The sequence below is a fragment of the Amphibalanus amphitrite genome, unplaced genomic scaffold (genome assembly GCF_019059575.1).
Source record: "Amphibalanus amphitrite isolate SeventyFive unplaced genomic scaffold, NRLGWU_Aamphi_draft 000253F_arrow, whole genome shotgun sequence".
Classification (NCBI taxonomy): Eukaryota; Metazoa; Arthropoda; class Thecostraca; order Balanomorpha; family Balanidae; genus Amphibalanus; species Amphibalanus amphitrite.
In genome coordinates, this window is record NW_024881748.1 from 49,411 (window position 1) to 63,559 (window position 14,149).

Genomic DNA, 14,149 nt, shown 5'->3' on the forward strand with positions numbered 1-14,149 from the left:
TCAGAGAGCATGGACACCAGTGGGACTTTCAGAGGCCGGTTTGGGCCCTCTGAAAGCTTCTTCAGGGCTCAGTGGAGCTCCTTAGGAGCCTGTGTGAAAAGCAAGCTCATGAGCCCTGCGGCACTTTAGAGTTGAGAAAGACCGCGAAGATTTCGTGTCACGCTTTGAACGAAAATTATGTGTCAGTAGGCTCCAAAACTTATGAAAACCAGCTATAAAATGTAATAAAGAACCAACTAGGAACATGAAATGAATCACAGCATTGGCATTTCTGAGTGTGGAGTCGGAGTCTTGAAGATTTTTGGCGACTGCGACTCTGACTCTTGTTTGAACTGCATGCTCCAACCGAGTCTGACCTCACAGACATTCTCCGAAAGGTACCCCCATTTTTTCCCGACCCGAAAATCTCATCGGATCTGCATCGATCTCAGGGGGTGCCCGGTCCGAGGTTGGGGGGGCAAGCTGCCCCGCTTGCCCCCCCGTGGCGACGCTAATGGCCTCGAATCTCGATTATTCTAAAGTTTTCACTGAGGCAAGTGAAATTTTGGGGTTAAATATAGCTGCGTTTTAGTGAACGAGCCACAATCATGAAATTACGCATACCTTGAATGCAACGTAACTGTAAACACTCTAAACACGACACAGATAAGCGCTCTTCTCCGTGTTGTTTTCGTTTGATGCCTCTTTGAAGTGTGTGTTTTTTTTTACAAAACAAAACTTGCTCCTTTGCTGTTATATAAATAATTGCCCTTTGCTGTCAATTTCTGTGCCACACTGGTAGATTATTTGGAAACTCATTTTAAAGTTGTTAAGTTTTGAGGAAGGTGAGTGAAATTCCAACTTTACTCAACCTTGACCTGGCAGCTCAAACTAAAACATGAATTCTCAAAATCAAAATTGAAATTGGTGTTTTCACTATAGTCTGTTCCATATCAAGTTTGCAGTCAGAGTTTCTTCGGCAGATCGCTCCTCCACTCAAGAATTTGCGTCTTAAAATGTAAGAGCTATATTGATATATACAGAAATCATGCACTGCTTTCAACAGGGCACTTCAGCTGCAAGCTTGAAAAGGAGCAGAGTATAGTGCTTGTAACAACTTACTTTATCATACTCAACCTTATGGTAACAGCCAACAGGATTTTTTCTTTTGTCTGTAAGGCCTGTGGCCATGGGATGTACCCAATATATCTGGGCAATTTCCTGAATCCTGATACTAACTGCATTGCTCAGTCTGTGTCATGTCAATATATCGTATCATTATGGTAAACATGATTGACGACCAGTGTGCATCAAATCGCCATGAAGACATTCAGGGACAGTAAACAAGCAACCCAGACTGCAAAGCGTGGCATGTGCGTTGTGCATGTTCGAGGTGCGCCCAGTTTGATGGGAATGCATGCCTGGCGAGTAGAAATGCATGCCTGTGTCTCATGTCTGTGATTTGTACGCCTGGCACACAACATTTAAAGCTCAAGCTTACATGCTCCGCACAAGCGCAATGAAACCACTATTGAGTATTGAGCATCTTAGCTAGGCTTAGGCTTAGCACACTGCATTGAAAGTGTCTCAGAGAGCGACACCATTTGGGGAAACTGTGGTCAAATCTTCCATTTTTAGAAGTCTTTCACTTTTGGAAGATTCTTCCATAAATGGGTATGCATTTTTCAAACATGGAAGGCTTCTAAAATTTGAAGACCCAACCTCAGTTTCCCCAGCTGTGAATTTCATGTTTTGATGCAAGTTAAGGCCTTTCTAAATGTGTACCATTCATAATTTATTTTGCCCATTATAATCATTGATGTAAGGAAAAGTAGCAGTGCAGGTGTTGGTATTACATTATTTACAGGCATGCTATAACATTGTAAATAGTGATAAAATGGAGTGGTGTCCGTCAGGTCAGTGGTTATTTACTGCTCCTGCCTGCTGAGTGCTGCTTGGCTTCTTGCAGCTTTTGGAAATCAAGCTATTAGCTAGGTCAAATTCCTGTCACTGTGACATCAGCACCCTAAAGGCTGCCCTGAAGGCTGAAAGAGACTTTTGAAAGTCACGAAATTGAATCCAAGAGCCTGTTCATGAGAATGAGAATTTGCATCCCCATTCCTGTCACCCCCTCTCTTTCCTTCCATCCACATTCCTGCCATATGATCATTTCATAAATGTTTCTCTGCACAATATAAAAATATTCAAATATGACTGAGAATGACAATTGACAAGTGAAACCTTTATCTTAACCTTCTCCCCAGTTGGGGCGGGAGGGTAGGGAGGGGGCATATGTTACCACCCTGTCACGTTTTTTTTTGCGTGTCAATAAAAAAGCGCGGCGCGTAGCGTCGCGCCGCTTGAAGTAGCTTGCTGTACATCAATTTTTGACAATGTGTGATTTTGTTTTACCCCAGGTCATGTCAGGTCAGGTCACCAGGTCAAGTTAACTGACTAAGCCTAAAAATGGCTTTAATCCTACATTTTACCACACTTTTTATAGATTTATGTCATTGATACACTTTCCACTCTTTTAAGGCCTTATTTGACTGGCAATTTTCAACTTCTATCCCCATTTTCGGATAGGGATTTCCCCTCTTAAACCATAGCCAAAATACAATTTTGGGACACTGCCTTTGAGTCCTTGTCCACAGGAATTGTCGCCCGACGGCCGACACCCTGTCCGGCATTTTTGCCGTGGGAATTTCGTCCCAGTCCCGTCTGAAAACCGCATAGGACGGATTTTCGCATCGTATCGGTAGCTGTCGATTATGTCCCATTTTTAATATCGGATGAAAATATGTGTACTAAGTCAGCCTGAGCTACCTACATTGGAAATGCCTCGTCACATCGATTTCAAGAAGAGCATCTCTCGGCTGGTTTTCCAGAATTTCACTCGCTTTTCTAATCTATAAATACCCAGGTGATATGATGCTTTACCTTGAGAAAGTTACCTCATGGCTCCCAGCCCCCGTTCACGAGCTCCAGAATCCCTTTACCGTGACGTCACCACGGCGGCAGAATCTCCCTTCACCCATAGGCATGCATGCAAATTTCATCATCTTTCGGGCGAGCTGGAGAAAAAATCAAGGCTTATATGTCATCAAAAGATGTACCAATGTAACAATGAATTGGCCTCATTACGATAAATGGGACTGAAACTAAAAAAGTAGGCCTATATCGAGCAAAAATCAGCAATTCAAATCACCCCTTCATTTGAATGTGAAGGATTTCCTCTGATGACGTCACCACGGCGCCTTTATTTCCCTAGTGAACCAACCTGAGTAGTAAAGGAATCTTGATGGCTCCGGTCTGCCGAGATGACGATACTAAACATTTTTTTTTCTTCAGTTTGGATATAACTGCTGATACTTTTTTTTAGAAAGGGTTAGGCAACAGAGTCCGTCTTTAGCTGTCAGCTATAAAGCCTGCATAGGTACCAAGATGTGAAACATGTAGTTCGAAAGGTTTCTTGGTATCATATTGATTATTCATTTGTTGCCTGGTGACCCTGCATTAGATATTTAAACTTTTAAAATTTCAAACTTTACTTGCATATCCTCGCATGTTTTTATAGCAATTTCTCAGTCTACAAAACATGCCTCTTGGATATAACCCACCATGACCCACCTCACCGTCGTGCCAAAGCATGTTGTGGCGCTGTTTTGCGTTGTCACGCGTTTGCTAATTTGGCTTTCGGCTCGGCTTCTAAATTCGGCTTGTTCTTTTCTCTGTGATTTTCTGGCTCCGTTTGATCTGTGATTTGTTTGTTTTCAGAGGTGATGTTCTGAGCTGCGTCCGTGCGAATCGGAGCTGCCACCATGTGGATGCCAACGCACGTCCAGCTGACCGTGCAGCGCGCCAGGGGACTGCTGGTCAAAGGGAAAAACGGTGAGAAATGCGCCCTCCTTTCTCTTTCCCTTTCTCTCTTCTTTTTCCCTTGGTCTCCCTTTCGACCGTGAGTCTCGCACGTAGTGATGTGGCTTAATATCGTCAACGCTCTCGGTATCACCGTCCCGAACGGCGGCCGCTGCTGATCTGCCCCTTGCTGGGTTGAAGTGCTGCTGCTTTTCTGTGACCTCTGATATTGCGACTGATGTATCACTTTTATGTGAAGGGTGATCTATCCAGTGACTCTGTAACCGCCACAGAAAGCCGAGGCCGGTAGGGCTATCCGAATCTGCAGGTCTGGGGTTAAACGCAGGATGGCGTCCTTTTATCCGTGTTACTGGGATTTACTTTTAAAGGGACCCTCCCACCTTAACATTAGATTTGAGTTGAGATAGCCAAAATGGGGTCCCTGGCTCACAATTACCGGTTTCGGCACTCACAACATCGAGAAATGCCTTAAATCGGAAATATTGAATTGAAAAATGTGACGTCATCGCAGATATCTAACGATTTTTAAATGTTTGACTAAAACGTTTTGTAGCACGCAGTGGTATATGCTGCTTTGCGCGCAACAAATGCCGCACTTTCAAATAAAGTCCCTAGGAACAGCGGAGAGCCCAAAAAGTAAACAAAAGTAAAAGTCTAATATCTTGAAAACCGGTGAATATTTTTCGATGAAATTTGGTAGATATTCGTTTTTGCTCTTTCTAAACCGAGCGACATCACTTTCATGCCAATTCATTAACTTTTTTGAAGGTGGGAGGGTCCCTTTAATGAATGATGTCGTGGCAACATTCTCTGCATTCCTGATATATCTCCCTATGTTGGCGGCCGCTCCTGTCCTGCATGAAGTGAGACATCTATGGTAGGTATGTGCAAGAGCAGTTGGAGAGAATTAAGAGTTGCTACGTATGTGGCAGGTACTGACGCTTTGTTTCCGCTGAGACGTAACGTCCTACTGACAGTGGGAAAGCGTAACTTTGATACATTGGCACAGTTTGCACTGGCAAAGTGTAAACAACCGCAATCTCGACGTCTGTCGAGCAAAGTCGCCCTACGATTCCCCTTCCGTATACGTTTGTGATGGGTTTCCTCGTGGACCGTCACTGGTCCCTAATAGACAAGCGGTTAAGCTGATCGGTACGGTTGTTATTGAGCCGGCAATCCCCTCGGTAGGACGGTTATTGAGTCGGTAGTCCGCTCAGTAATGCTGTCACTTGCCACTGAGATCGTGGTCGCTCGGTGCGCTGGTTATTTAAACAGTGGTCCGCTCGGTACGCTGGTTATCACAGTGGTCCGCTCGGTACGGTGGCTATTTAAGCAGTGGTCCGCTCTGCACGCTGGATATTGAGACAGTGCAGTAGTCCGCTCGGTACGCTGGTTATTGAGACAGTACAATGATCCGCTCGGTACGGCGGCTCATATTGAGCTGGTGCCCCACTCAGTACAGCTGCCAGTGAGCCGATGGTCCTCTGCGTATGACAATCAGTGATCCGCCAGGCACGCTATATGCCTATTGTGCGTTCGATTTGTCGTTTCTTCCGCTGCGCTGGAAGCCACCCGCTTATCAGGCCAGGCGTGTTTCAGACCAGCGAGGATGGTGGTCCTGCCTCCGGCGTGGCTGATCTGAACGCCGCCAGCATCACTGGTCGGGATCTCACAGGTTATGCCCGGCTCTTGTAACCCCAAACTGAGCATGTTGCTGATAATGTGTGTAGACCCGCCGGAACATCCGATCACAATCTCATGACGTCATTTAGAGGTGGTTTTTGCAACGGTATTTCAGATTTTCTACGTCATTGCGCCCACAGGTGGCCAGCTGCAGATCCTTTCATTCTGGCGATCAAGGGAGACTCGTTTTTCTTACGCCTTAGATCAAGTGGTGATCAGCGGTTTGTTTTTCTGTGGCACACAGGTCGCTGATTTTTAGGATTGAAACGGGACACAATCGTTTTTTTTTCCGCAACCCAAGTGGGCCGTGGCTCGCCCGGTCTCTGTCGTCTTGGCATTGGTCCTAATGACTCCCCCGGTGTAGCGTAAAGGACAAATTACAGTGATTTGATTCTGAGATAGATGCGAAATTAAGCTAATTGTGAGATAGATGCGAAGCTAAGCTAAGTGTTGCTTTGAATTTTTGATATCGTCTTGGTCTTGTTCTATGTCCACAGTATTTATTTACGTCAGCAGACACTCCACAACACGGTGGCTATTACGTGTCAATTGTCAGTGAATAAAACGGTTGGGGAAGTCGAAAGGTACACGGCAAACAACAATCATCCGCCGAAACAGCACACACACGTACGCACGATCACTCCAAATAAAAGAAACGTTTCGCTGCCGGTTTAAAAGCCGCTGGCTCCGGGCTCGAGCCGTGTCACGTCACTGGGCATAGAGTTTAAAAGCGAGGCTGCTCGGTACGCAAACCCTCGCCGCCCGACCGCTGTTCTTGTAGCTGGCGGGCGCAAGTCACGGTCTTGTCTAGTGGGGCGGTTACACTGCCGTGCGTCGGCGAAAGTCACAAACAGTGAGGCGACCTCCTCGGGCTCGCCCAGGGCACGGATTCTATGCGCAATGACAGCGGTCTGCGCATCACACATCTGGCGCGGTGTGTGCAGGCCCAGGTCGCCCCGCGCGCGAGACACACGATCGTACAGCCCTCAGAGCAGAATGCGTGGTAGGTATTCTTTTTTGACAAAACCGATAATAACTAAAAGGCTGTGTTATTATTCGGTCGGAACTCACCGCAAATAGAAGCGCCATGCTCCACCCCTTCGATTGGGTCTATCACTAAACAAAGTAAACGCCTTGTGTGGCAAAAAAAGGCAAAAGTTTGTTTGGGGGCAAATATGAACTTTTGGGTTTCGCTGCCAAACTGGATGGAAAATGAATACGATGGTAATGCCAATCTAAGGTGCGGAGTCTCGCACGTCTTGCTCTTACGATTTACGAGTGACCGATTGCAAAGTATTCGCGCTATTCTCGGTTTTGTCGAAAAAAAGAATACCTACCACGAAGTTTGCAGAGGGCTGTACCTTTGGAGACCGGCTGCTACTCTGGTGGCAAAGTTCACAACTTTCAGTAGCTGTTCGTTGTTAGCCGCGGAGCCGTTCCCGTACACAGATAGACAATATCTCACGCGCGAGACGACCAGGCCCTGCACGACTGCAAGGAGCGTCCGCCGCGGGAGGAGGCTCCTCAGGTGGCGGAGACCGATCAGGAGGCCGACACACTTACGAACCACGTCACTGACATGAGCATCTCACGTAAGGTGGCGGTCGAAAATGACGCCTAGGTTTTTAACGCATGGGCTCTCCTGAACGGTCCCGCCACCGACCCGCACGCTGACAGGGGGGAGATCTCAGGTATTCTGTCGGGTGCCAAGGAGGAGGATTTCCGTTTTGGACGTGTTGAGTTTAAGTCCGTGGGCATGGAACCACGATGCCAAGGAGGTGAGGGTAGACTCTATGCGTTGGATGAGGTAAGGAAGATTGCGCTTGGTATTGGAAATAAGGATTTGGGTATCGTCAGCGTACTGGGTTACATGAGCGTCCGGCGCGTGCAGACTGAGGTCGTTGGCAAAAATGGTGAATAACAGAGGACCGAGGGCTGATCCTTGGAAGACTCGCATGTCTCTCAGTCCCAGACTCCCAGTCCTTTGGTGTTGATGTAGAATTGAGAAAAATGTTAATTATTTGTGCCAAATCCTCGCATTCGCCTATGCTTAGCCCGCCCAAGTAGTATGGCATAGGTAGTCCAAGTAGCAGTCGAGTGACGGTCCTTTTAAGTCTTTTTTTCAACTGAGCTTCGACTTGTGCTCAGGATTTCCTAAATGAGAAAATAAAGGTAGCTATAATGTATATAGGTACATTAGCTTACACATGCGCAACTTCGAAGGGCGTTTTTCGAAGGGCGAAGGGCGTTTTTTATGACTTGAGGTGTCCGACCTTTCGAAACACCGAGAAAATGGCGTAAGATTTTTCTCAGAATGACTCGAAATAATATAAGCATTCTAGTTATTTGCAATGCTTCCACTAGCCCCACTAGCCTAAGTTGTATTTGTACGATAATCGTAGAAAATTTGCCATTTTTTTTAGTTTCGGCCACGTTCGGATGTTTGCAAATTACAGCTGACCCTTCCCTTTGGTCTGCCGCCAGTTGGTCATAAAAACGGAACAATTCACTTATCATTCAAACATTTTTTAAAGTTCTCAACTCTAGCAAGTCATAGTTAATGTGCATTACTCGATCGCATTAGGCTAGCCTTACAACTGTTCGCTGTACCGTGAATAATACCAGGTTGGCGAATTAGAGTCAAGTTGCGCCGTGGCATTTCAGGATTTGTTTTATCGAAACTGCTGATCTTTTTCTTACTTAACTGGTAGTTTTCCCTCTTTTTAGCGATGTTTATCCCATAAGTGGCATGTTTTTGGTTCTTACTAAACTTTTTACTTTCTTGAGCTAGAAAGATAATTATGTATTTGCTGTCGGAATTTCAGGTATGCACCATCCGGTTATTGGCGCAGCTGGTGGTGTCTGTTGTGGGGCTACTCAGTACAGATGCCAGCTGGACGATACCGGCGTGCCTTTCTCGTGAACTAATCCAAGTTTTTGCTATTTCGCCTTCATTTCTGTGTAAAAGCTGTCTGCAACAAATTTAATGCTCGTCTCTATTCAATCAAGTTTGTTATAAGAAATATGTGGGTGGCCATGTTCAAATGCACACATGAAATCCGAAAAGGTTGAATTTCCGTCGCAAACCTGGACATGAATGACAGGATCAAGCATCATCAAAGAACTTGCCTTCAACCTGCAATCACGAACATCCAGAGAACCAGTCGCGGCTTCGGTCTGAAGTTCCGCTTCTCTGCATTGATAATTTTAGCCGTTCTTCCCAAAAAATAAAAGTCGTCCATTTCTTCAGGAACGGCGTCGCTGTCTCCAAAGAAACATCACCTTACTTGTTGCGCAACGTCTCAGCGGTCGCTAATTCCCGGTCCCATGGGCTTTGTCACTGCGGCGGTTCTCGGATGCTAGCTTACACGATAACGAATCAGCGCAATGAATGAAATTGCGGTGCCTGGGTGGTCTGCTTTGTCCGACTTGCCGCGGCCAGGGGGGGGGGGGGGGGGGCATTCCTCTGCCTTCAGGAGTATTAGGGGGACACGTTACCACGCCTGTTGCTCCGAGAGGGAGACAGGTAATCCTGCTACTGTCAGAAGGGGTACGTTGCCCCACTTGCCGCAGTAACAGGGGAAGATGTCGTCTCCCCGCCGCAGTCAGAAGGGCAACACGTTACCCTTTCTTCCGCAGTAGAGGGGTACACGCTACTCCCTCACCACCGTGCCGCGGTTAGAGGGGTTCACGTTATCCCCCCCCCCTCCCCTGTCGCAGTTGTGTGTCCGGCCGGGACCCGGGGATGATCCCCGATAGTGGAGTGAGATGCCGCGCCGCGCGCGCCCGGCACAGGGCTCAGCCGGATCGCGCCGCCGCCTCTCGATGCTATCTTCCGCCACCTGCGAATCCTGTCCCTGGGCGTCTGGTTGCCAGGGCTCGCGCGCAGCGCGGCCCAACGCAATGACCTTTTCCACCGGGACGGACTCCCCAGAAGCGGCGGTGATATCATGTCTTCTCGTCCGCCCGCGCATGCTGTTTGGCTGCACCGAGGCGGTCTGGTGGCCCCCTGAGTGTGTGTCCGCGTGGTGCAGTCATCGCCTCGCCTTGATGCGAGCTCGGGAGCTGACGTAGTTAACCATCGGAGCGGCGTGCTGTCAGCGAGGCCAGTGTCTGTCGCATGGTGGTCCGAGCCGGAGCTGGCCGTGCGCCGATCACGACACCCATCTGCCGCCGGGATCTGGCGCCGTAGCGTTTCCGGACGCGGTCACGGCCGCCCGGCGCCCATATCGCCGCTGAGCGTGACGGTAGCCGTGTCCAGGCGCGCTCATTACACGTCAATGACATCAGACCGGCTGGGACTCAGTGCCGCCTCCATCAGACGGGCGGCTGGCGCTACCTCCATCAGACGGCCTGGCGCTCGGCACTGCCTTCGGCCGGCGCCTCCTGACCTGCGCTCCAACTTTCCCAGCCGCTGAGACGAATGACGGGGTCCCGGGTCATGTTACGTGTAACATTTTCATCGATCTCCAGTACTGCTAATGGTTATAGTTTATTTGTTTAACTACTGTTTCTGGAAAACGTCTGACTTGGCGAAGCTACATCCTATTTTGTTTAGGCATCAGTAAGGTCTAATCGTTGTCTAGTGAGTAGAACGCACAGGCCTCATCAGCTGTCACTGTTATTGAGCGAGTGTAACGCGGTTGTAACTTTTATCCTGTGACAGTTGAATAGATACCACAAATGATCCGGTAGTCAACACGCCGGTAAACCCCAGTTACTCGATAACTAACCCCAAGCAGAGCCCTGTTCAGTGTGCGTTCTTTTCGCCGCGCCGGGGGCGGCTGTACCGTGATAGGACGCCGCTCAGGGCCGTGCGGCTGCCGGGGCAGCACGGCACTGGATCCCCGCGACCCGGCGGAATGTCTGCCACGCGCCACCCGAGCGGCGGGGTCGGGTGACGGCGGCGCGACCTATCGCACGCCGGTCGACGGCCCAGCCCGGTGTGAGGTCCCAGTGCGGCACTCTGGCACTGGTAGTGGACCGCCCCAATTCCCGTATACGTGAAGGGTGGCTGCCGCCTCCCATTACTTCTTAAGTTCTTATCGTGGGTAGAGGAACGGAGGTCAAATTTCACTTATGTTTATAATGCACTGTCAACATTCGACACTGAGAAAATAAATGTCATTGTCTTGTGTGGTTTAACTGGTCAACGGCCAAAATGGATTCATTATGCTAGTGTGTGTTTCTATGTACGGCTCGCGAGATTAAATGGTAGTTTTTGCACTTTTACATTTCCGGTTATATCTCAGAAACTAAACGATCTACGATAAAGCCATTTTACACGATCATGGCCGGCTTGTCTCCCAACAAGTCGATCGCACACACAGAAAAATATTAACACCGCTAGCGGTGTAATTGCACAGTACATATCTGAGCACTTGAGGAAAGTTAATTTAGTCCCTTCCCCGCTTAAATTACTCGCGCTTCTAAATGAACACCAGGAAGAAGGTAATAGAACACTGTTAGGAGGGTTGGGTGTTTTGCTACATGTAGTAAAACACCCAACCCTCCTAACAGTGTTCTATTACCTTCTTCCTGGTGTTCATTTAGAAGCGCGAGTAATTTAAGCGGGGAAGGGACTAAATTAACTTTCCTCAAGTGCTCAGATATGTACTGTGCAATTACACCGCTAACGGTGTCAATATTTTTCTGTGTGCATCTTCAACACTTACAAGCTTAAGACGACGAAGATATGGCCTGAAGTACACTAAATTTTCTAGGTGCAAACCCTACCGCTAAAACCGGGGAGACGTACCTACTTCGCTGCCGCTGATTCCAAACCTGGAATCAGTTTTTCACCACCGCCATCAGTTTTTTATTCAGGGCATTGCATTACTGTGCTTCCCCATGCATTGCTCTTACCTTATGTTACTGTTAACCTCGCACTGTGTGAAAGGCACACCGCAGATGCGTTTTTCCAGCTGCTTCCACACGGAAATATCACAGCGATACATGATATGATCGGTCTCTTGTGGCAGATTGCTGCCAAATAAATAGCATCAAATATGATATTACGGTAACATGTGATGCATCAAAGCTAGGTACGCAGGTTGTGCTTCGTATGGACATATATGACCAGTATAACGCCTTTTGGGGCGACTAACGGAGCGAGCGAGAGGGTGGGCCTTGCACGTGCGAAATTGCGAGGGGGTACCTCCAACTGACTTGTGCACGGCACCCTACTAACTGGTCTCTAGCGATGTGCCAAATTTGGGCACAATCGGCCCAGCCGTTCTCGAGATCTGGAAGTGGCACCCTGCACGTGCGCACGTGCAAAATGGGTCCCAACTGACTTGCGCACGGCGCCCTACTAACCGGTCCCTAACCGTGTACCAAATTTGAGCGCAATCGGTCCAGCCGTTCCCGAGATCTGGAAACGACCCCTGCACGTGCGCACGTGCAGCAGCACCCCAACCCTGGCACATGTATATGCAGTGCCTAGTGGGTGCCTACCTACATGCCAACTTTCAGCGCAATCGGCCAAGTAGTTACCGAGATATTGCAACAATTACAAAACTGACACCTCTTCGTTTTGCACGTGGCACGTGCATAAGGGGTCACCCACATGCATCGGGAATAGTCCAATACTTGGTAGAAGGAATGAAGCTACCCTACAAAAATTACCGCGTGTAAATCGGTCAAGTGGTTGCTGAGATATAAGCCTCGCAAAAGCGTGACCACGGCCGGCCGGCCGGCCGCTCATACTCAGAAATTTCCGTTAATCTAAGGAAAGACTACGCTCGCTTCGCTCGCTCCGTAATAATCTGTATGTGCTGCCTGGCGAAAATAACAGCTCAAATATCTGAATATAATAGCCTTAGGAAGCAATGAAAAGGATTAGCTGAATATGTATAAAATGGCGTCGTCACACAACCTATCTCAAATATCTAGTCCGATGCAACTTTTTGGTACGATATTCATGTTTAGCACCAACAATAAACAGCCCTTCATAGCTGGCGTCAGTTCCAATTTATGGTTTCCAATTATACTTCTCTTCACGGTCGTTCGAATGAGCCAGACCGGGGTTTCAGGCCCATCACCATTGTTCTGTGAAACACGGAAAAGCATTTCTTGCCAGGTTACTAACTATAAAAGTATGTATAAATAACCTTATGCTCATTCTTTGCACTTTTTTGTTGAAATTGAATAATTAAACAAAATCATTGATATATTTCGGCTTGCGCCATCTTCAGAATGTACAGAAACAATTGTCGACACAAACAAACAAAATTCGATTCCATCAATCAATAAATCGTGCAGCGCTTCAATCAGCTCCTTGATGAGAGAATAATTTCATATATACATGGCTCTCGAAATAACGATGCGCCGTCCATGATACCTACGATACATGTACAATATACAACACACAAGATCAATATACAATACAAAATAACAACATAGAATCTGCATGAATCATCACATTGTTTGGCGCAGCCTAAATCAACGGCACAATCAGACAGTAGTTGTCACAATCAATTTGTGGATATGTACAATATAGTTATGTGGGGGTGTACGATGGACGCTGCAGAAGTGGCCAGGATGAAGTTTGGGTGTTCAAACATGGTTTTTGGTTCCTTATTTCCACTGATTCGGATATTTTTAAATCAGCGACGTCTTTACACACTCTTTCAATGGAGATTTTGAATGACGATGATGTGATTGTACATGATGGGTGTCTTTGGGTAACGTGATCCCCAAGAGGGGTGTTTTTTGCCTTGTTTGTCATAGTTTTGCCTTGTTTGTCATAGTTTGGTTACTAACTATGTTTACAATTTTTAAATGTTATGTTATTCCATAACCGTTTGAAATTTTGATAAGCGTTTTTTATAAGCGTTTATCGTACATGTATTCTACCAATTTTAATGTTTTTTACCCCACTAATAGCTAAGCTGGAATATTTTTGTCTCGGACGGTATGCGCGGGGCAAAGTGGCCACCCCCAGTTGGCCATAAGTTGTTTCCATCTGGATAAAAAACATTATTTATATTCAAATGTGTCGTCATACATTCATCTTGGCCACTTTTCAGTTGCATGAGTTACCAAATAATGCAATTAATTTTTTTCATGAAAATCCTTTCTTTGTTTACCTACAGGTGGAAGATGATAAACCTCCATCCTCGCTTAACCTTGTCACCATCAAATACCCTAGTCGTATCAATACCCTCATCAAATACCCACCATCAAAAACGAGGCAACTATTTTGTTTCTCATCGGGACTTGAGAAGACGCCGGTGGCCGCTTTGCCCCAGGGTATGGGGCAAAGTGGCCAATATGCTTAGGTTTAAAGTTTTGTCAATATCTTCCATATGTGAACGCCTTTGGAAATAAAACGCAGTTGAAATAAAAGGCAACTTAATAGGGATCACATTGGTATAGAACTAGAATCTTTCCAAGTTTAAAAATCAAGCGTTGGCATCGTGAGAAGCGTTAGGGTGGCCGCTTTGCCCCACTCTCCCCTAGACTAATGGCTTAGCATAGAAGCGCAGCTTAGTTTTACGCTGTGATAACAGAGAGCTGCCGCCTCGCTGGTAAAAAGGCGCCCGGCGCCGGTTGCTCGGCAAGCTCGGCTGATTGCTGATTGCCTGTGGTGGTGGTGCGGCGGCGG

The 14,149-nt window shown here is 47.3% G+C and overlaps 1 protein-coding gene across 4 annotated transcripts in view; it reads left to right on the forward strand.

Moving 5' to 3' along the window:
- Positions 1-597: 597 nt before the first annotated feature.
- LOC122386481 (rab11 family-interacting protein 2-like) overlaps positions 598-14,149 on the forward strand; it is a 42,619-nt gene continuing 29,067 nt past the window's right edge. For 2 of the 4 annotated variants that reach the window (XR_006257388.1, XM_043375715.1), the window contains exons 1-2: positions 598-824; positions 3,757-3,870. Coding sequence is in view for 2 of the 4 variants with exons in the window: in XM_043375715.1 (XP_043231650.1) it covers positions 3,801-3,870 (70 nt within the window). In the remaining 2 variants the exon portion in view is untranslated. Of the gene's footprint in view, positions 825-926; positions 1,353-3,756; positions 3,871-14,149 lie in introns of those variants that run through there. The other 2 variants (XR_006257387.1, XM_043375714.1) reach the window with 2 other exon arrangements.